The 21,085-nt window shown below is 42.6% G+C and overlaps 1 protein-coding gene across 1 annotated transcript in view; it reads right to left on the bottom strand.

Moving 5' to 3' along the window:
• The window catches only part of LOC135219580 (5'-3' exoribonuclease 2 homolog), a gene marked incomplete in the record, with an annotated part of 341,454 nt that overhangs the window by 210,274 nt on the left and 110,095 nt on the right, over nucleotides 1-21,085 (bottom strand). The window contains 2 exon segments of the mRNA XM_064256465.1: nucleotides 12,368-12,465; nucleotides 16,525-16,731. Coding sequence (XP_064112535.1) covers nucleotides 12,368-12,465; nucleotides 16,525-16,731 — 305 coding nt within the window.

The following is a 21,085-nucleotide window of genomic DNA, read 5'->3' as shown; positions in this document are numbered from 1 at the left end:
CTTACTTTATCACATTCATTGTTTTACATCGAGTTTTAGCTAGTTCAGCCCTCCTACCATTCTCTTAGCTTGGTATTTAGGGCTATTATTATTTTCGGCCCAGCATCCCGGCTCTTGCTCTACATCGGCTATCGCTGGCTCCGAGTAGGCTCCTGTTTCTCGGAACAGTCTGCCTCCTCCTGGGCTTCTTTCTCTTTTACTAAAAGTGTCTCTTCCACCTTTCGATGTATTTTTATTATTTTAGGGTGTTGAGGCTAGCCTATTGCTTTGTTCCCACATATTGGTACAGCTTGGTTCACGTGGCCCTACCACGGTTGTGTTGCTCGCGGCCTAGGCCACTTGCGGTCACGTGTCCTATAGCACCTTACCCTGCCCCTTCCCTCCCTCTCTGATGTAAGGGATGCTGGGGGACCCCTTGGTTGTTATGACAACTTCATCGCCGTTCTCTCCCACACTCTCGGTAGGTGACCGGGGGGTCCCCCAGCGGGGGGGTGGGGGTATAGGGCGACCACTATGAGGTACCGGGTCTCCATGCCGGGAGTGGTGAGGCGGGGAGGAGTAGGCCATCCCTCCCCCCTTTTCTCGCTCCCGCCGTGTTTCGCCGGGACCTTCCTCCCCCCCTCCCCATTGCTCAGCCACCTCCCTCACGATACGTAAGGAGCCTTCCGTCGCAGCCGGGGCACCTTTGGTTATAGATTATTGGCTCCGCTAGCGGGCAGGGTGGGCGCTATGAGTGGTCGGTTGCTTGCCTACTATATCCTTATATCTCTCCCCCGCTATCGGAAGGGAGCTTACCCTTACCTACGCACTCTTCTAGTAGACGGGCGGAGAGAAGTTGTTTTAATTTTGTTAATTTAAGGATATATACCCTAATTATAAGATATTTTACAATGAATTGTGTGTTATTATATTATTTTATCAACCATCCCCGCCATTTTCCGTCGTGGTTTCCATTACCACCACTCCTAGTTGGTTGATTCTTGTGCCTCCGCCATTGGCGGAGCCATAGCCTATCTTCCAACCTGGTTGACCACAACCACCCGTTTTTTTGGGGGGCGGGGCTCTGGTTTATCTAACTTTATCGCTCCGGCACCAGCGGAGCATATGTTAGGCTGTAAGTGTTTACTCGGTACTCATGTACTTTTTCACTTACAGGCTACCAACTGCCAGGTCCCAGCCTGTAATGCGACGCTCTACGACCCCTGTGGACATGACGAGTGCAGGTCTCACGCCCCGTGTGCCACGTCGTTCAAATTAGACGATCGTCTGGCACCCCGAAGCCTGCGCCATAATGCTACGACCTGGTCGGTCAGCTGGGAGATGGGGGTAAGTCATTATAGGCTTACTTATGATTTTACTAACAACTTCTAGTCGTAAGTTTGTTAACCCCGTCCCACAATTGGTAGCTAATCTCACCTTTTTTCTTTCAGGCTAGCGTGTGAGGGAGGTCGCCCTCGCCACCCTGAAACGTTGTGGGTGGGCGGCTTTGGGAAAACGCCGCCAAGGGCCAGCCCTACATTTTGGATAGGAAGCTGGCCATCCAGATCTTCCCCGCGGGCAAGTCGACGGGTTACGTCGACCCCTTGTCCGCTGCCCCATTGATAGCCTCCATCCAGCAAGACCTCCAGCAATCGTTTGGGGTCGTAGCCTCCCAGGAGTCGGTTCCGGACAGTCTGCTGCCCTGGACCTGAACCTTGAGCCAATGGCGGTAGTTAGCGAGGATTTGTTTGGTTGAGGTAGGTTTGTCGGGCGCCCAAGGTCTTTTCCTTGGGCGCTCCTGGATCTTCTCCTGTCCCCTCTTCTTCCGCTTCTTTCCAAGGCTTTGCGGGATCCGAGATCCCTATTCGCCCTCCGCTCTCTCTGTACCTCCTAAGGAGAAGGGAAAGAGAGAACCGAAGACCTTATCTAAGTCGACTTCTAGGAAGTCGTCTTCGTCTTCTTCGGCTAGGAAGTCGTCGACTTCATATGCCGTGCGGTGAAGGCAAAGCCGGGTTCCTCTTCATCGAAGATCTCCAGAAGCAAGGCTTCGAAGGAGAAGGCTCGCGCTACCACCGAGTCCACTGCCTTCTCCCGCCTCCGCTGCCTCTCCTCCTCCGGCTATGCCGGCAGGGGTGGCAAGCACCAGCACTGCGTTCCCTCTTCTGTCTCACCAGGGGTGATGGAACAGTGGGGTGCTGGTAGGTTCCCAAATTTCAGCATTGGGAACACGTTTTGAGCAGATGTTCGCGCAATTATCGAACAGTCTGTCTCAAACTGGACAGTCAATCCAGGACCTCTCTAATAGAATGAGAGAGAATGAGGACCGAGTGGCTGGGCTAACTCAGGCTCCTCCCCCAGTCTCCCCTGCATCTAGCACGGGGATTCTTCAACTTCCACCTTATGACTCCTTGCCAGCTTTCTCTATGGAGAATCCATGGAGAGTAGCGGCCTACGCTCCATTTAAGGACGGAATGATTTCTATCCCGGAGTGTGGTACTCGAAGGATTGAGGACTTCGAGTTCTAACCCTCCGGGGTCTGACGCAGTGCCTTTCATCGGGTATGCTAGGCTGACGCCAACGGCTCTCACGAGAGAGGACAAAATCTCGAAGGAGTCAGTTCTCTACAGTATAGATCCCACGCCCAGCGAGAATGGGTTCACTGCCTTGAGGACTGGGAGTGTACTAACACTAAACTCCAGGCCTACAAGAGTCCCTTCACTATTTTCGCGACGGAAGAGGAGGTCTCTCTTCCGTTCGCAACGAAATTGGTAGAGAAGTCTCTTCAGGCAGTCCTCAAGGATGAGCCCATTCCACAGTTGAGGGAGGCGGAGTCTACTTCTCCGCTCTTCCCCGCCTTCGGAGAGTTGTGGGAAAACCTGCCAGCTACATTCACGCTGGGTAAACTCAAACCGGACTGCGCCATGGACCAGTTCGGTGAGAAATTACCTAGGCTGCCGGATTCCCTAATCCAGGCAGAGTTCGATGCGCGAACTAGGTTGGGCAGATCCCTCAATTCTCTCATCATTACTGAAATGGCTGCTCTTTCTTACGCTACGGAACCGCTGTTTAAGATTCTGGCGAAATCTCAATTTCAGACGGTTCTGTCGGACGCTTTTGACTTCTTCCAGGCTAGGAGGAACTGCCGGAAGCATGTCCTACAAGAATGCACAATCAGGCATGAGCCTAATAGACTCTTGGCTGCAAGCATGTGGGGAGCGGATCTCTTCCCAGAGTCCGCAGTGAACGAGGTCCACCACGAAGCTGCTAGACTCAACCAGAGCCTTAGAGCTAGGTGGGGTATTTCCTCTAAGAGGAAACAGGAATCCGTTCCCACTGCTGGCAAGAAACCAAAGAAGGCTGGTAAGAGGTTCCAGCCTTATAAAAAACTCCAACATCAGCAGCAATTTGTGCAGGCAGTCCCAGTTACCCAACAGGGACAACCTTCCACCTCTAAACAGAACCAACCTTTCCTCCTGGTGCCCCAGCAATCTCAACCATCCACTTCCTACGCTATCTCGCCGGCCTTTAACCCTGCTTATGAGGCTCAGGCTACTCTCAACCGAGAGGTAGGGCGAGAGGTTACTTTCGTCAGCGTGGCGCAGGAAGGGGCACGAGGATAGACAACGTTCAGAGGAGGGCGTGGTGGCCAACCCGCCCATTCAGCAATGAGGTTCCCAGGTAGGAGGAGCTGTTCCTCTTCCGCCACAGGTGGGGGTTCAGCAATTGGGCACAGAGCATAGTGTCCAAAGGATTAGGCTGGAGTTGGATCAAAGATCCCCCTCCAATCAAATCATTTCATCAGGTACCGTCAAAGGAATTGATAGATTACGCGGAAGAACTCCTTCAGAAAGGAGCTATTTGCGAGAGTCAAAAAACATCTAAAATTTCAAGGGCGCTTATTCAGCGTGCCAAAGAAAGGCTCAACAAAAAGAAGGGTAATCTTAGACTTGTCAAAGCTAAACTCTTTCATTCGCTGCGACAAGTTCAAGATGCTTACCCTCTCGCAGTAAGGCACCTTACTTCCGCGTGGAGCCGTCACATGCTCCATCGATCTTACAGACGCATACTATCATATCCCTATAGCCAGGCACTTCCGCCCATTCCTAGATTCAGGCTAGGAATCAGACATTCTCATTCAAGTGATGCCCTTCGGTCTGAATGTAGCCCAGGGTATTCACAAAGATAGCAGAAGTGGTTGTACAACAATTGAGAGTCAGGGAATCATGGTAGCGGCATACCTCGACGATTGGTTGATCTGGGCACCAAGCAGTCGAAGAATGTCTCAAGCTACCAAAAAGGTAGTTCACTTTCTGGAACATCTGGGTTCCAGATAAACAAAACGAAATCCAGACTTACTCCGGAATCTCATTTTCATGGCTAGGAATCCAATGGGATTTGTCTTCCCACAATCTATCAATTCCAGTGGCCAAACGGAAGGAAATAGCAAAATCTGTCAGGCATTCCTCATTGCAAACAGAACGTCAAGAAGAAACCAGGAGAGAATCCTAGGGTCTCTTCAGTTTGCTTCGGTAACAGATATCCTTCTGAAAGCAAGGCTGAAAGATATAAATCGAATTTGGCGGTCAAGAGCAAACTCCAAATATCGAGACAAGTTTGTCATTAATCCCACAGATCCTCCGCAACAACTACGCCTTGGTCAAAAGTAAAGAACTTAGCCAAGAAGGTACCCCTTCAATATCCCCTCCCAGTGTTACCATTCACACGGATGCATCCCTGTCCGGGTGTGGGGGGATACTCCTCAGTTCAAACAGGTTCAGGGGACTTGGTCAGTTCAATTTCGCCAGCTCCACATAAACGTGTTGGAAGCAATGGCAGTATTTCTTACTCTGAAGAGACTGCTTCCCCCAACCCAAAGAAGTCTCATCTAAGGCTAGTTTTGGACAGTGCAGTGGTAGTTCATTGCATCAACAGGAGGTGGTCCAAATCCAAGCATGTGAACCATGTCATGATAGCCATCTTTGCATTAGCAAACAAACACATGGCACCTGTCTGCCACTCACCTGGCAGGAGTAAGAAATGTGATAGCAGACGCCCTGTCCCGGTCAGTTCCTCTGGAATCAGAGTGGTCTCTGGACGACGGCTCATTCCAGTGGGTAAGCCGGAGAGTCCCAGGTCTCCAAGTGGATCTCTTCACCTCACAAGCGAACCACAAGCTCCCTTGCTATGTGGCCCCCCAACCTGGACCCTCTGGCTTATGCCACGGACGCCCTGTCGTTAGATTGGAATCAGTGGAGGAGGATTTATGTTTTTCCTCCAGTGAATCTTCTCTTGAAAGTCCTAGACAAACTAAGGTCTTTCAAAGGGATAGTAAGCTCTGATTGCACCAGACTGGCCCAAGAGCAACTGGTATCCTCTTCTTTTGGAATTGGGTCTCCGACCTCAACGGATTCCCAATCCCAAACTGTCACAATCAGTACAAATGAGGACTGTGTTCGCTTCCTCAAGAACTCTCCAGACCCTAACTTTATGGACTTCATGAAGTTTGCGGCTAATAAAGATGCTGACATTGATCCACAGAATATTCTCTTCTTAGAATCAGATAAGAGAGAGTCAACCATTAGACAATATGACTCAGCTGTTAAAAAATTAGCATCTTTCTTGAGAGAATCGAACACTATAACCATGACAGTTAATTTGGCTATATCCTTTTTCAGATCCTTGTTTGAAAAAGGTTTAGCAGCTAGCACAATTACCACTCACAAATCGGCTTTGAAGAAAATCTTTCAAGTAGGTTTTCAGATAGATTTGACTGAATCTTATTTCACATCTATCCCTAAAGCCTGTGCTAGACTTAGACCTTCTCAGAGGCCTACTACAGTTTCATGGTTTCTTAAATGATGTCTCATAAACTAGCTTCAGATACTGACCAACCTCATCTTGTACATTCATAATGCTCCTGAGGAAGACATTATTCTTATTAAGCCTAGCCTCAGGAGCTAGAATTTCAGAACTGTTGGCTCTATCCAGGGATGCGGGTCATGTGGAATTCCTCCCATCAGGAGAAGTTCTACTTGCTCCGGATCGTAGCTTTTTAGCCAAAAATGAAGATCCTCTTGCAAGATGGGCTCCTTGGAAGGTTGTCCCACTTCCACAGGATCCTTCTCTCTGCCCAGTATCAACTCTTAGAGCCTTTCTATCTCGTACTTCTTCTAGATCCTCAGGTGCTCTCTTTATGAGAGAAAAAGGTGGTACTTTATCAGTTAAAGGCATTAGACAGCAAATCCTTTACTTCATTAAACAGCCAACCCTGAGTCATTCCCAAAGGCACATGATATCAGGGAGTAGCCACCTCAATTAATTATTTCCAACATATGAACTTTGAGGATCTTAGGAAGTATACTGGATGGGAACCCCTCCCCGACAGTCTTTAAACGGCATTATCTAAAGTCCTTGGAATCTTTAAGTTTTCAGCAGTAGCAGCGGGAAACATAGTTTCCCCTGATACTGTTTAGTAGTTGTAGTACTGATCCAGGTCTCCTTTCTACCTACTTCAACCAACATGCCTCAACCTATCGTCAGGCTACTCAACATCATAGCCTTAGCCGTTGTATCATATAGTGGATGTCCCTTATTTTTTTGCTAGGGACACACCCCACTTTTGTACTGCCAGTAACTTCAGTGTACCTACCCTTATTTTTATGACTCGTAGGGGTAGGACAATATGTTTGTATATTCACCATTTTATATTTATGATGAACTTCAGTCACAATGTGTTTGTATATATTTTGGAATAATTGTATTAATGATGGATTTCAGTGTACCTACCCTTATTTTTATGCTAGGGTAGGACACAATGTATGTATATATTTTTAATAATAATTTCTGTATTCTAAAGTTAAGTAAATCCCAAATTGGCCTTTTTTTATTTTACATGCATCTCTGTAATTTTCTTTATTTACCATTTAAGTACTTTAAGTTTACTAACATTCTATTATTTTACTGTTAAAATAAGTTAGTTTAAGTACTTAATTTGTAGCTGTAATTGATTTACTTATATTATATCCATCATTTTAAACTGTTTTTTCATTGTTTCCTTTTCCATCTTGTCTGTTTATCTCTGGTACTCTTTCATAGGCCGACACGAGCTGAGCCCAGAAAAGGGATTTTGACGAAGGAAAAATCTATTTCTGGGTGATTGGCTCGTCGCCCTATGAAACCCCCCCTTTTTTATGGTTTGTTTTCCCCCCTTGCAGGACAAGAGATGTATCTAACTGGTTTTATTAAGGATGACCGCTAGGGGCGCTGCTGTCCGTGGCGTCCTCTAGTAGTAGTTGTAGTGGCTGCATCGCCCGTTGGTATCAGCTCTCTCTTGGGGGGATTCTGATAGGGAAGTTCTATTGTGTTTGTCTCGTGGTAGTGTTCCACACTCGCCCCTATATCATACCGACACTTCTTTTTAAGAGTGAGCGAGTCAGTTTTTACTGACATTTTTCTTAATTTTTGTTTTTGATCTGGTATTTTTGGTAGGCTAATTTTTTACCTAAAAGAAAGAATGATATTAAGGATACTTTCATAGGGCGACACGAGCCAATCACCCAGAAATAGATTTTTCCTTCGTCAAATCCCTTATATATATATATATATATATATATATATATATATATATATATATATATATATATATATATATATACATACATATATATACATATATATATATATATACATATAATATATATATATCATATATATATACCATATATATATATATATATATATATATAAACATATATATATATATATATATATATATATATATATATATATATATATATTATATATATTACAGTGGTACCTCGAGATACGAAATTAATCCGTTCCGAGGCGGCCTTCGTATTATGAGTTTTTTGTATCTTGGAACACATTTTACATGTAAAATGACTAATCCGTTCCAAGCCCTCCAAAAACACCCCAGTAAATTATATTTCCAGGCCAAAAACACGTTCTAGGGTTACAACGCCGATCCGACAGAAGAAACGTGACTTCAAAAAGGCAAAATACTGTACATACTTGAGTAATATTTCAACTGCATGTAATGTTTAAACCCGCCCCATTTTTACTGCATATATTAGGACTTTAGCATATGTCCCTTAGCATAACCACCTAGCCTATGTTAGCGGTTGCTACTGTAGCCTAGTCTATGATTTTGACATCTAAACCTAAGAAGCTAAAAGCTTAGAATATGCCAATAAAATGTGTAAATAATCAGTATGTACTCATTTCAAATAATTATTAATTAATCATTAACTATAATACACAAACAAACAAAATACAAACCTTCCAATCGATTGTTTACATTCAGCTCTTACCCGTCTTACGAGTATTGAACGAGCGCCAAGCAATCATTTTTCCTAGCACACAGTAAGCCATAAATTGTCATTAGTATCTCTCTTCAACTAATGAAACTACCAAACAGTATAATAACCATTCTTTTCTTTTCTTTATTCTATCTTTACCTAATGGAGATACCGAGTTACTGACAGCTATAATGAAACATACGTATACGTAACGTAATAATAAAACAGAAGAATAATTCTAAAAAATACGATTTGTTGGCCCCCCAGTCTGATTTATTTTATAGTTATGGATATCTAATTCCCAATTCTGTTATTAAATGTATTGAATGTACTCATTTAAATAATTATTAAGTAACCATTAACTATAATAAACAAACAAACAAAAAAAAGCTTCCAAACGTCTGTTTACATCCAGCATTTACGAGTATCGAACGATCGACAAGCAATCACTTTTTACACAGTAAGCCATAAATTTTTCATTATCTCTCTTCAACTACCTGAAACTACCAAACAGTATAATAACCATTCATTTCTATTCTTTATTCTATCTTTACCTGTTTTTTTTTTTATTAAATGTATTGCATGAATAAGTTTTTCAATTTACAGCATCCTTTTACCAATAAAATACTTAAAGCACAAGGGATAGATGCTGACCAATAGGAGAGCAAGACCTTATGGGGCGACTAGCATCAGGAACCAATGGGAGAGCGGGAGGATGGTGGCAAGTTTACTCAGTTGGCGGCGCGGGAGTTTTAACATTGTTCTCAGTGGTCCAGGCGAATCTCGGGACTTTACAGCAACAACCTTTCGTATCTTGAAAACTTTTTGTATGTAGAGCAGTAAAATTTTTCGCATTGGATTTCGTATCTCGAGTTTTTCGTAGTAGAGCCTTTCGTATGTCGAGGTATTCTGGAGGTTAAAACTACTGTATATATATAAGACCTTAAAATAAATGAAATACTAATTAATTAGTCCCACATGTATATAGGTTTTGTTATTTCTCTCATCTCTCTCTCATCTCTCTCTCTCTCTCTCTCCTCTCTCCTCTCTCTCTCGTCATCGATATATTTATATTCTTTTTTTTCGTCTTTCCTTATAAGTATATATTTGGGGTAACATTTTTGCAAATTTCATGGTAAATAAAGTTGTATGAATGCCCCCTTGTTTTTTTTCAAAAAATGTATTGTTTTTCTGGATGAATCATCTGTTAAACACGTGCGTGATCCTCCAAGGGTGTGGCTGCCTAAAATTTGCTTATCCTGCCCTCAGGCATTTCCTCGTTTCTGTAGAGTGAAATCAACCTTATTGCTAATCTTGTCTTGTAATGTCAGTTTGGATATTTAAGCCTACTTTGACTATGTTTTTCCTCTGTACCATCAGTTGTGCCTAAGTAAAGGGTCGCACTAGACCGAGAGTGGTTGGCTATCTCACTTTCATTTTTCCTTCGTGGCAAAAACCTTTATATATATATATATATATATATATATATATATATATATATATATATATATATATATTATATATATTTATATATATATATATAATATATATATAGCTTGTAAAATAATTTGACTGCAGAAATGCATGGAAGGATCCTTTACTATTTCCACAGCTCCCTTCTCCACCAATTCCCTTAACTCATTCTGGAGAGCAAGATCCTTTGGCAAGCCTGGAAGATATGTCCCCAGACAGAGAGGACGACAAAACCTGAAAGAGAGTACATACCTTACCCGAAGAACATCTACTGCCTAATCTGCTCCTAGTTGCTACCAAGTCGCCCAATGGCTTGCCCTCTCTAGCATTTCCCTCTTCTAGGTCTGCCTTTGTTTCCTCTTCTGCCTCTGGGAGGCCGAAGTTGAAAGGGGCATTGCTAAGAGGAAGTCCTCATGGGTTTAAGAGATGGTTGTCGGTCCCTACAAGGACCCATCATAGTCTGTGATTTCCTCTACGAAATTTGTTGCCTAGCTCTAGTAACATTGGAACGAGTAGGACCTGATGACCTAGAGGCTGCTTGCAGAACCCGACAGTCGTCGTTGTCAGCTCTTCTCCAATCAATCTCAGCTTGAACTTAGTCTTTCAGAAAATGAGAAGATTCTTATAATGTCCTGTCCCTTAATGTTAATACAGACTTAGGGTTGATGCATTTAGACACACTGGACAGAGCAGAGTCCCTTCTCTTCAGCAACCACATGGCCCATCCACAAATTCACTATTAAGTGGTTCAGAAACAAAATGGTTTTGCTCCAAGATTGTATGAAACAAAAGAAGGATGAAGAATCCTTAGAATCCTTCATGAAGGCCATCACAGGAATCTTGCCCATGGCAGTAGACCACAAGTCTAGCCAGGACATTGCTTGTAAGGCTTATGGAAGCCAAAACCGAAGACTTCATAGACACTGCTTCTTGGAAGATAAAAGAAGTGCTGTCCGCCAAAAATATTCCAAGGAAAGGCTCGGTCCCAACCGAACGAAATTTGAATCCAATTGATTTGTTTGCAGGACAACTCTTGGGGTGATATAAAAATGCCTGATCCTATGAAGGGGGGGGAGAGAGAAACTTGAAAGACCTGCCAGAACGTAGCAAATCGTCTTTCCCACATCAGCGAGATCAGCGAAGTGTAATCCTACCGACATTTTTGCTCTTATCCTTGTGCCTAGGAACTTACCTAGACTTGAAGAAGCAGCGGTTGAACTTTCTTACAAATCACTGTACTTTCTAATCGTTTCAACTACGTCACTATACGCCTTGGCCAGTTCATTCGCATCAACATCAAGAGATTGAGGATCTTCCCAATCTAAAACTCCAGAACTCCTACTGGTTCTATCCAGGGAATTACCATCTTCTACTCCATCCCAAAGGACAACTAGAGCATATGCATGTTCAGGGCCTAAAACCCTAGTGGACGGTGCATAGTGTTGAGAACCCAAATTATAAATCTCATTCCTATAATGGAAAGAAAAGCTTTCTTTATACCCTTTGAATCTCCCAAGAAATAGAAGGAATTGGGGATGGAGGCCTAGATGTAAATGAATCCCAAGGAGATGCATGTCGATAAACTTTGCATGGACTGTAATGTTGTGGAAAACGCTCTCTACTAGAACAACGTGGACCTAATCTTTGCTGTACAAGCGCAGCCGTGGCTGATTTCATGACAGAGCAGGGCTTCTGTAATGCGGGGACCTGCCACAGAGGAGCAATGTCCTAAGGACCAGTGTGGCGAGTTTCCTTTGGCTGGTGAGGCATGACGCAGATGAACAGTCATATATGCAGAACATCATTGAGGAGAGAATAAGATTGAGATGGGACTTTTCTTCTTATGGTTGGTGGTCTTGCAGCAAATTCTGCATGACTGGGAAGAGGAGGAATGCAGTTGATCTCTGGTATTCCGGGGGTGTACACCTCAACCTCCCACTCCACCACCCCCCACCAGAAGAGCTAAAATCTGCAAATAGTAATTTTAGGAAAGGCACCAAAACTTGCAGTTACAGCACCATAAGTGCCACTAAAGTACTTATAAAAGCAAAAAATTAACTTACTGCAGAAATCAACTCATGATGTCACACTGGAACAGATCCCCGCCGGAAGTCAAGGACGCACTGTATTACTTTGTCATACATTGATCATATTACGTTGAATTTTTTCTTAACTGGTTTCCAGCTATGCAGACAAATTTCCCAATGTAAAAACCAAAGGTTTGTATTTGTACGGGAAGAAACAGGGATACAGGATGTGATAAACAGCACTGGAAAGGCAAGATGCCACAGCGACATCAAGGAAAAGGAACGAACATGTGACACAGGTGCAAACAAATCTCAACTACAAGAGTAGAAAGGTCAATAGACAACTAACTGACTACATGACTGAAAGAAAAATGGGTGTAGCTACCCTAACCTCGGGTCAAAAGTTAACATGACCAATGGGCACTTAGTTTTTAATCTACATAAGTAAGCAGACAGCCCCTGCACATTATTCCACTGAGTACGTACTTCATCTATGAAAGAGTAGGTTCATAATCCTGTTGGAACAACTTACATATATTAATTTTAGAGACTTAATAAGTGAGAACTTACCCCTGTTTTGTAGCAACAATCCTTGTAGAGATTTACAAGACGGTCAATGGCATTTTCCCTGATTTCTAAAGAAGGGAGATGGGGTAGAAAATCATTTCCTGAAAAAAAAACATTGTTCTGTAAGAAAAATGACAAAATCCACAAAAAATTCTGTATATTTCCTAGCACTGAAGATACTTCAGATTTCAAAGCATCCTAATTTCTATAAAAACACACACACACACCCACACACACACTAAGTGGCACCATTCATGGATGGCTTTTCTTTAGTTGGCATACTACACATACTCAATTGTCTGATTTCATTGAAGTACCATGACTTCAGCTGGCACAGCATATTGATTATTGTAGCTTTTTAGTTCACTTTACAATATTTTCAAAGTTCATTAATAAAGTATTTTTGAAGTTGACAAACAGCAAACTGAAAACTTCAACAGATACCCAGTAACTTGTACAGCATGACCTGTCCTACCTTGGTACACCAGAAATTCCCTTGGCCAACAGTGTCTCAGTGCATGCAAATGGATGAGATTGCAGGTCGTGCATTATTTTAATAATTTTATAGTACTGAATGTCAATTAAGCAGAATATTTTTCATCTAAGACAAGTAATATGAAATTTGATATATGTTAGAAACATGTTATTGCAGTTACAATTTGTTGCAACATGGTAAGAATATGACATCCCAAATAGAAGAGTGTAAAAACAGAATGAAAGATAAAAATATACACACAATAAAAACATTACAAATAAGAATAAAATTACCTATTTTAATCTTCAAAATGTGAAAATATTTTGCACATTCTTAAGTTTATAAAAAGTCAACAGTAGATTTCTGAGGACTAAACAAACAGCTTGCTATAGTACCATCTATTGGTATACTCTATAAACATACATCCTGGTTTTTCTTAGCTACTAATGTTCCTGAAGTCAGGGACATTTGAGAAAAGCAAAAATACACTAATATCAATATAAGTACAGTATTTAAGTGACTACTCATCTCTTTACTTACCTACTGTAACATGCCATAACTGGGATGAATCTTTATGACAATTTATATTCTTTTTTATCCTGTTAACTAATTATAATTCATATACTTCATTCAGACGTCACATACAGACGTTCTGACTACTCTCAAGCAAAGATAATCTTCCTCTAGAATTAGGATACGCCAACTGAAAACATAACCTTCAGTGTACAGGATGTTCTGTAAATTTCCGAGGCTTTAAGAAGACAAGAGTCATTACTACTAGTAAATAAAGCAATATGGCATTTAGTACACAAAATGTACTTAAAAGGAATTTCTAAAACACATGTAAACCACTTCCTCAATGTTATGCTTTTGAAAACTAAAATCAACAATTACATTAATTCGTATTATTTTTATATGTTCAACCAAACCTATTGCCTTTAATTAGCTGAATCTCAATTCAAGTAAAAAAAATTGAGCCACAATATACTAAAAAAAAAAAAAAACAAAAAAAAAAAAAAAAAAAAAAAAGTGGCTAATGAAGAGATGTGATTATGATGATAGCTTCTTGGAACTGGTCCTCAGCATCAGAACCTGTCTCTCAAAGATATACAGAATATTTACCTTCTGTATTTACATGAACGTGCATGGGAGAGACACGGCCGTAGCCACGGACGTGAAGGGAAAAAGGCGAAGCACTCCTTTCACTCGAAGACGATGAAACCACAAGGACTTTGATCCTCCAACATCTGACACGAAGGCGAGGGGGGAATGGCGTAGGAACAGGAGAAGGAGAGAAACTCCTCTCTCTACGCGGTCTGTTACTAGCAGGAGTAGGAGAAGAGACCTTCCGTTTAAGACTCTCCCTTTGTAGACACGGCAGAAATTCTCCCTTGCAAAACAGAGTCCAGTCTCTTGTAGACCGCTTGAACTATGGTCTCGGACGGGTCAGCGAGAAGACGATGACATCATATCAGGAAGAGGTGACATCATGGTTGGCGGATGAGCGGCCACCGCATCTGATATCATAGGCTGAGAGGACTCTGGGAGTGCCGCCATGACACCTCTAAGACCGGAGTTGGTCGATGGCCTCACTGGCGGAGTGATAAGATGCAACCCAGGGAGCGTCAATGATGGCGATGGGGTTCCGCAAGGTGGCAGTCCAATGTAGAGAAGTCCAGGGGAAGGGGTAAGAGCCTCCAAGAAATGCAACAGTAGTCCATCCAAGGAAAGTGAACCCCATAGCCCAGCGACACACAAACAGCTGCCATCTTGGGTGGCTCCGACTGAAAATAATGCATTAGATGGCACAGCCTCCTCCCTCTCGGGTATAAGGTGAGAACCCGAGGGAGAGGGGGCTACATTAACCCTCTTGTGATCTGATAATGCATAGGTCGTCAATAAATTTTTTTCAGTCGTAGCGCATCAATAAATTATTTTTCATTAAGTGCACAGATGATGCACAGGGTGCGTCATATGTAAGTTGCTTTTGGGAAAACTTCACGATAAAAAAAAAAATGCATCAATCATAGAAAACTTAGTTGATGCCATTGGGTCGACAGATGATGAATCTCGAAAAACAAATGCGGCGCCGCTAGCTTATTTAGCTACGATACAAAACGTCAACATAAATAGGTTGGAAAATCTTAAAATTGCACTCTGTAAAAAATTAGCATTTTTAAATTACAGCTCATTAGCAAACATTTATGGCAAAATTATTGGTTCCACATGAAAGATCAAACATTTCTAACAATTTAGGTATAAAACAAACTCCCCAAACCTAATTATTATAGTTATCATGAATACATATATCAAAAAAATATCTACAATTTTTCTTAGAAATTTCACGTTCATCACATCGTTTTCATTATTTCTAAGCTTCATAAAGATATTCCGATTGCTTTGAGAAATAATCCAATCATTTGCCAACATAATAACACTAACCAGAAGCATATATCAGTTATAGTTTGGATGTACCAAATTTTACCAAAAAACTTTTCCATGCTTGTGCTCTTTTCGGCCCGGGGTAAAAGTCGTGTACCTTACACCTTTATATTTTTGGCCAGTGCGCAAGAGGATTAAACATATCATCCCTGTGGCACTCCCATTACTTCCATCAACGAATCAATGGAAGAAAAGGAAGGGGACCTAGGCACACTCGCACTAGTCACAGGGGGAGCAATCATGGGAGAGGGAGATGCCGAATCATCCATCCGAGGAGAAAACCCTCCCAAGAAGGAAGAGTCGAAACTCTACAATGTTCCCTCTTCCTATAAAACACTCTCCACTGCAACTTAGGCTAGGAACAAAATTCCAGACAAGGATTAGTAATTGTACAATAATTAGCACAGCACCTATTGCACGTCGTATGTGGGTCTGTGACAACAGCAGCTAAAACCCTTGAGCAAAGAAAACCCAGAATGCCCGGGGACATAAGTTGATGAGGCCATGGAGACTCGGTAGAATCCATAATGCAGAAACACACACAAACACACTGAAAGAAGAAAAAACACAGGCACGAATCAACCGGCTTGTAAGGAGAGCAAAGCTATAGTGTCTACTCTCCAAGGCGGTTAAGGAAAGACAATACGTCACAAGGCGGTGTGCGGTCTCAGACCAGCAATCACCTCGTATGTGCAGGAGTTGCCAGATCTGATTCCTTGCTTAGAATCTTTTATTGTTTTTAACCGGTTACCAGGTAGCGCTTGGAAATATTCTATTGTTAAGACTGAAGGTTTATTCTGCATATTAATAACTAACAATGATGATCGAAAAATGTGTAGTTGAACACAATTTCCAAAGCAAAACCTAGAGATTACTGAACTATTGGACAAACCACTGTAACGGGGAACATGTGGTCACATCTGTGAGAATAGGACACAGAACCATGCCTGTTGTTGTAGGGCAGAGGATATAACCCTCCAGTCCTGAGTCCTTAAAATTCTATCACTGAGACAATAAGCCCTATTCTGGGCGAGACCAACTATAAGTGAATCCTTTGTTTGGTTAGTCTGTAAAAAAAGGCTAATTTTAGTAACGGGTTTGTATTAAAGTTATCTTTCCTAAATAATATAAGTGGAAAAATATGAAACTTAGAAAATTCTGTCAAATTTCCTTCAAGGGTTTACTCTCATTAATTTTGAAATGTGGTGGTTTAAATCAGGACATTCACACAAAAATTACTAACCTACAAAAAAACACATGAAGACCCAGTCATCAATAGCTCTATCAAAATCATATTTGAACGGTAAATTTGGCATAGCAAGTTCCCTCTCCAGGTATTCTCTCAAAACATTTAACCGAACAAATATGTATTTCTGTTCTTCATAAACTTTTTCGGGTTCATCGCCAGCTGAATCACCATCAAGACCAAGGCAGTCCACCATTTCATGACCTAAAAAAAAAAAATTAGTTTAATTACTGTAGCAAACTTCTATAGCGTTAAGTAACACGGAGAAAGATACTTCTAAGAAAATCCTTAGCTTGCCTTATTTTTCCAGTTTTGAAACCATAAAATCTTTGAAAATTCTTTTTAAGGTTAACCTCATTTTTCTCATAAAACACAAAAAGGAATGCTAATAAAATAAAATAGCCTCAGGGAAAGTAACAACATAATATATAAAATTCCATGTTTGAATTGCACCTCATTTTATATCACCAATCTAGCTAGGATTTAGAAGTAAGAATTAAACAGCATAAATATTCTATCAAAACTGAAAAAACACACAATGCAATACTCATTCAAGTGAAAATGACCACAGAATAAACTGGAATGGTAGTTCAGTAATTGCAAGATCAAAATCTTTTAGAATCCACTATTATACAACTTACTTCCAATTGTAACTCTAATATCAGCTCTGGCTTGTATTATCTGGACCTTTGTGTAAGTAACATGTTTAAGAATGATCTTAAAAGATAAAATCACAGACTTAATTACAAATTACCTGATAGATACTTTCTTTGTATATGTATGTTTGATGTATTTTTTGTGTGAATATGTTTACCTTGCAATAAAGGTTTTATTGTTTACCAAAATGAAATTTGGTGTAGTCAGTTACCACCCTGTATAATCTCTTAATTGTCTTGTCCCTGCTTCTGGGCAGTTGGACTTTACCTTTTGTAGACCTCTTAAATTGTACCCCTGGTGTGGGAAGGTTACTAATTCTCCAAGTGTGTTGGATTCTGGATAAATATTTTTTTCCTTTATAATCCCTATTTGTCATTTATATGAATTTTCTTTGTAAACTTATCTTCTTTCAAATGTCAGTCTGCTAAGTAAAGGACATAGTGTCAAAAGGCCTCACAGTACTTCTTCATTTCACTTTCCTTCATGGGTTTTGCCTTTACATATTCATCACATTCCAAATTTTTGTCATTCAGTTACACACACACACACATGAATAACTTGATCATGAAATATATAAAACTAGATGCTATGTATAAATAAAGGTAATGCCACTGAGTCTAGCTAAGAAACTGTTTAGGGGAGAAAAGTCTATGACCAGTCTCTATCCCCTGAGGTCTTCTCCATGATAAGGCCTGGCGGTGGAATCCTGGGGTCCAGTCCAACACGATTTCTACAATGTCTATGCTCAGTGTCTTCTTATACTTCTATTGTAGCTTGAGGAAGTTGAGGGAATATGGGAGGAGTATCAGATACTCTCAATCCCTCTAACAGTGCTGAGCTGATGTCAGGGGGAAAGAGCCTCATCCTTGTGTCAACCAGCAATGACAGCAAGGGCGTGGGTCTAGGAGAGCACAATCGCCTTGGCGATGTACATGTAAGGTTCTCTCCTTGCTGTAGCAGCGACATGGCTAGAAGCGATGTGGCTTGCACCATCTTGGTTACCAGAGCCATGACCATCAGTGATACTGCTAGTAGCTTAGCCATGGCAATGAAGGACTCCCTTCCTTGAATGTGGATGTATGTTCTTCCTTAGGTGGTCGTAATTTGGAGATTCTTGCGAATGAGATTCCAACACTGTCCCTGTCCCTCAAGCAGCACCCTTAGGAACCGAGGCTGGAGAAGCACCCTTGGGAACCGAGGCTGGAGAACGAACTTTGGTTCGATCTCCAAAGCCTCCAGGACTGTGGCCCCTGGGGACAGGGTCTTGGTTCACACTTCCAAAGAAGCGCGAGAGCCAGCGAGAGAAAGCCCTGTGCTTGATTATCGTAGCATCCACCTGTTCTTGATAAGAAAGCAAGTACCAACTCCGGGCCAAGTTGTTTGCAGGTAGCTGGAAGGTGCCAGGTAGGAAAGCCCTTCCTCCAGACAAGTACAGTCTCCTGAAAGCTGGGTCTTCCTCCAGTACAATGGCCCCAGAGAAAGCAGAAACTCTAGCCACTGTGAAGGATCACAAGTCTACCCAGAAGACTGCCTGAAGAGCTGCCATTACAGTAGTCTCCAGTGTCACTGGTTTCTCTCAAGAAAGAAAGTTTCTCTCTCTCGTCAGGTGATGCAGCGACAGCCTCAGACACAGGTAAACTGGGTTCAGGTTACCTGGTTGCCGAGGCTTCTCCGAGTGCATGAGTTAGCAGGACTGGTAGCAGTGCCTCTGCCAGCAGCAGCGCTGGTAGCATGACAGCAGTGCCCTTGCTAGCAGCAGCGTTGATGGAAGCAGCGCCTGTGCTAGCAGCAGCGCTGGTGGGAGCAGTGCTCCCACTAGAAGCTGCACTGCTCGCTGTCTGGCTAGATTGTGCACCAATTTTATGCCTCTGGCAGGTAGAGGAGGGGGAAGTAGCTCGGCCTAATAACTGGACTTTAAATGAATTTTCTTGTCCAAGGATGATGTCATCCATCTGTTCCAATACAATTTCGGCCAGGCCCGAGCACGGCAGCCCCATCGAAACCTTGGATTCCCTCTTGGGTCCCCACAAGGCTTCGAGTCAGTAGAGGAGGCTGTGGCCGTTTCCCCCGAGGGTAGAGGACCTTCGAATCCTTTCAAAGACTGGTCCTCCCAATCAACTCTCCCCTGAGAGAGGACCTCACCAGATCCCTTAGATCCTTCCTCAACAACGCAGGCGTATGACCAGTGGGGTCCTAAAACCCCTCCAGGAACATAGGTCACCAAGGCTGAATCCTGAGGAGTGCACTCCAAAGGATTCCTACTATTCCCCTCGCCCTCCCCGGTGTAGTCCAAGGAAAAAGAGGGAATAGGAGAGGAGGATTGGATGCTCTCACTTCTCCAAGCAACACTGCTGTTGGGGGAGTGAGCTGCACCCATGCACCACTGGTGATAGGGGCGTCAGTGTAGGAGAGCGCAATCGCCTAAACAAAACACTTTCCTGAGAGCAGCGCTGCTAGCAGAGATGTGTCTCCCTGCCTGGCGCGGCCGTGCATCCTCTTTGAGGTCAAAAACCTCATGTGAAAAGGGCTGTAAGGGGACCTCCTCTTAGCTTCTCCAGATGCCATGCTCCGAAGAACTGCAACATCAATTCAGGTCTCAGAAGACGAACCAAGCTTGGTCTTCACAGGTGGGTCCAAGCCATGGCTCGGTCCCTACTCTCGCCCCGTTTCACTGCCATGGCGAGGAGAAAACTTCCACTTCTTTGACTGTGGATGTACGTCCTCCCTTAGGTGGTCGGACACTCACAGATTCTCGTGAACGAGATTCTGACATGGTCCCTGTCTCTAGAGCAGTGCCCTTGGGAACAGAGGCTGAAGAATGAACCTTGGTTCGAGCCCCAGCGGCTTCCGAGACCTTGGTCCCTGGGGACAGCGTCTCAGGCCCCACTTCTGAAGAAGCGGGAGAGCCAGCGAGAGAGCCAACTGCTTCTGCCCCAAAGGTAGGAGGCAGACCTTTAGAAGTCTCAAAATGATACTTCTTCGAGGGTGGAGAAGCTACCTTCCCCTTTGAATATCATGAAGCTTCCGAAGTAAGAGGTGAGGAGGTGGCAGGTGATGACAATAACGATGAGGACGAAGACAAAGTTGAAGACAACAGCATTCCTTGGATTCTTCCTCTTCTTTGCGTTCCTCTTCAACAGTTTCCGCAGGTGGAGTTGTCAGGGGCCCCCAAGGGGTGCGGACAACTCATCAGGTCCAGGACGGGAGCAGGAGCAGGTGTAGGTACAGAGGCAGGAACAAGCGGGAACGTCTGGAGGCCTCGGGACAGCTAAGATGAGCTCTTGATAAATTATCCGTGAAACTTTTACTTTATGTATTGAGTACTTTGTAGTTTAGGATTTTTGAAGCTTTCCTTATGGATCATGACCCCTCCCCCTGCTTGCCTGTTTATTGAATTTACTACCATGTGTTTTTAGAGATTTATTGTTCATTATTTGTCTTTTTTGCCAACTTAGAATTCTATTTTGTAGAGAGCTATTTCTGTTAAAGTAACGTAAATTTTTGTTTTGATAAATTTTTACTGTAGTGAAAAATTTTTACTGTAGAAGAGGTGGTATCAGATTTTTGCATAATTTAATTTTAATTTATTGGAGGTTTTGTATTATGTAGCTTAGCTTAGTTTAGCCTTTTAATTTAAAGTTCCGTTTTCCTCCTCCTCCGTGTTAGTTACAGTTCCTGTTATTAAATCCTGTTCCATTTTCTTTTCCTTCCAAGTGTTCCTGTTTCGTGATTCTCTTCAAAAGAAAGATTTCTAGGGAAGTGTTCCTAGGCAGTCTTTTCCTGCCTCTCTTGTGTGAACTCTAGTGGATTTACTGTTACATTCCTCGCTATCCTGATCAAATTATTATATTCTGCTGGCTGCCCAATGCTTCCTTCAGCCTAGGCCTTGTATTAGCCTGGG

The sequence above is a fragment of the Macrobrachium nipponense genome, chromosome 1, assembly GCF_015104395.2.
Source record: "Macrobrachium nipponense isolate FS-2020 chromosome 1, ASM1510439v2, whole genome shotgun sequence".
In the NCBI taxonomy this organism is placed as follows: Eukaryota; Metazoa; Arthropoda; class Malacostraca; order Decapoda; family Palaemonidae; genus Macrobrachium; species Macrobrachium nipponense.
Note: the sequence above shows the minus strand (reverse complement) of the source record. Positions and strands in the feature narration are given on the sequence as shown.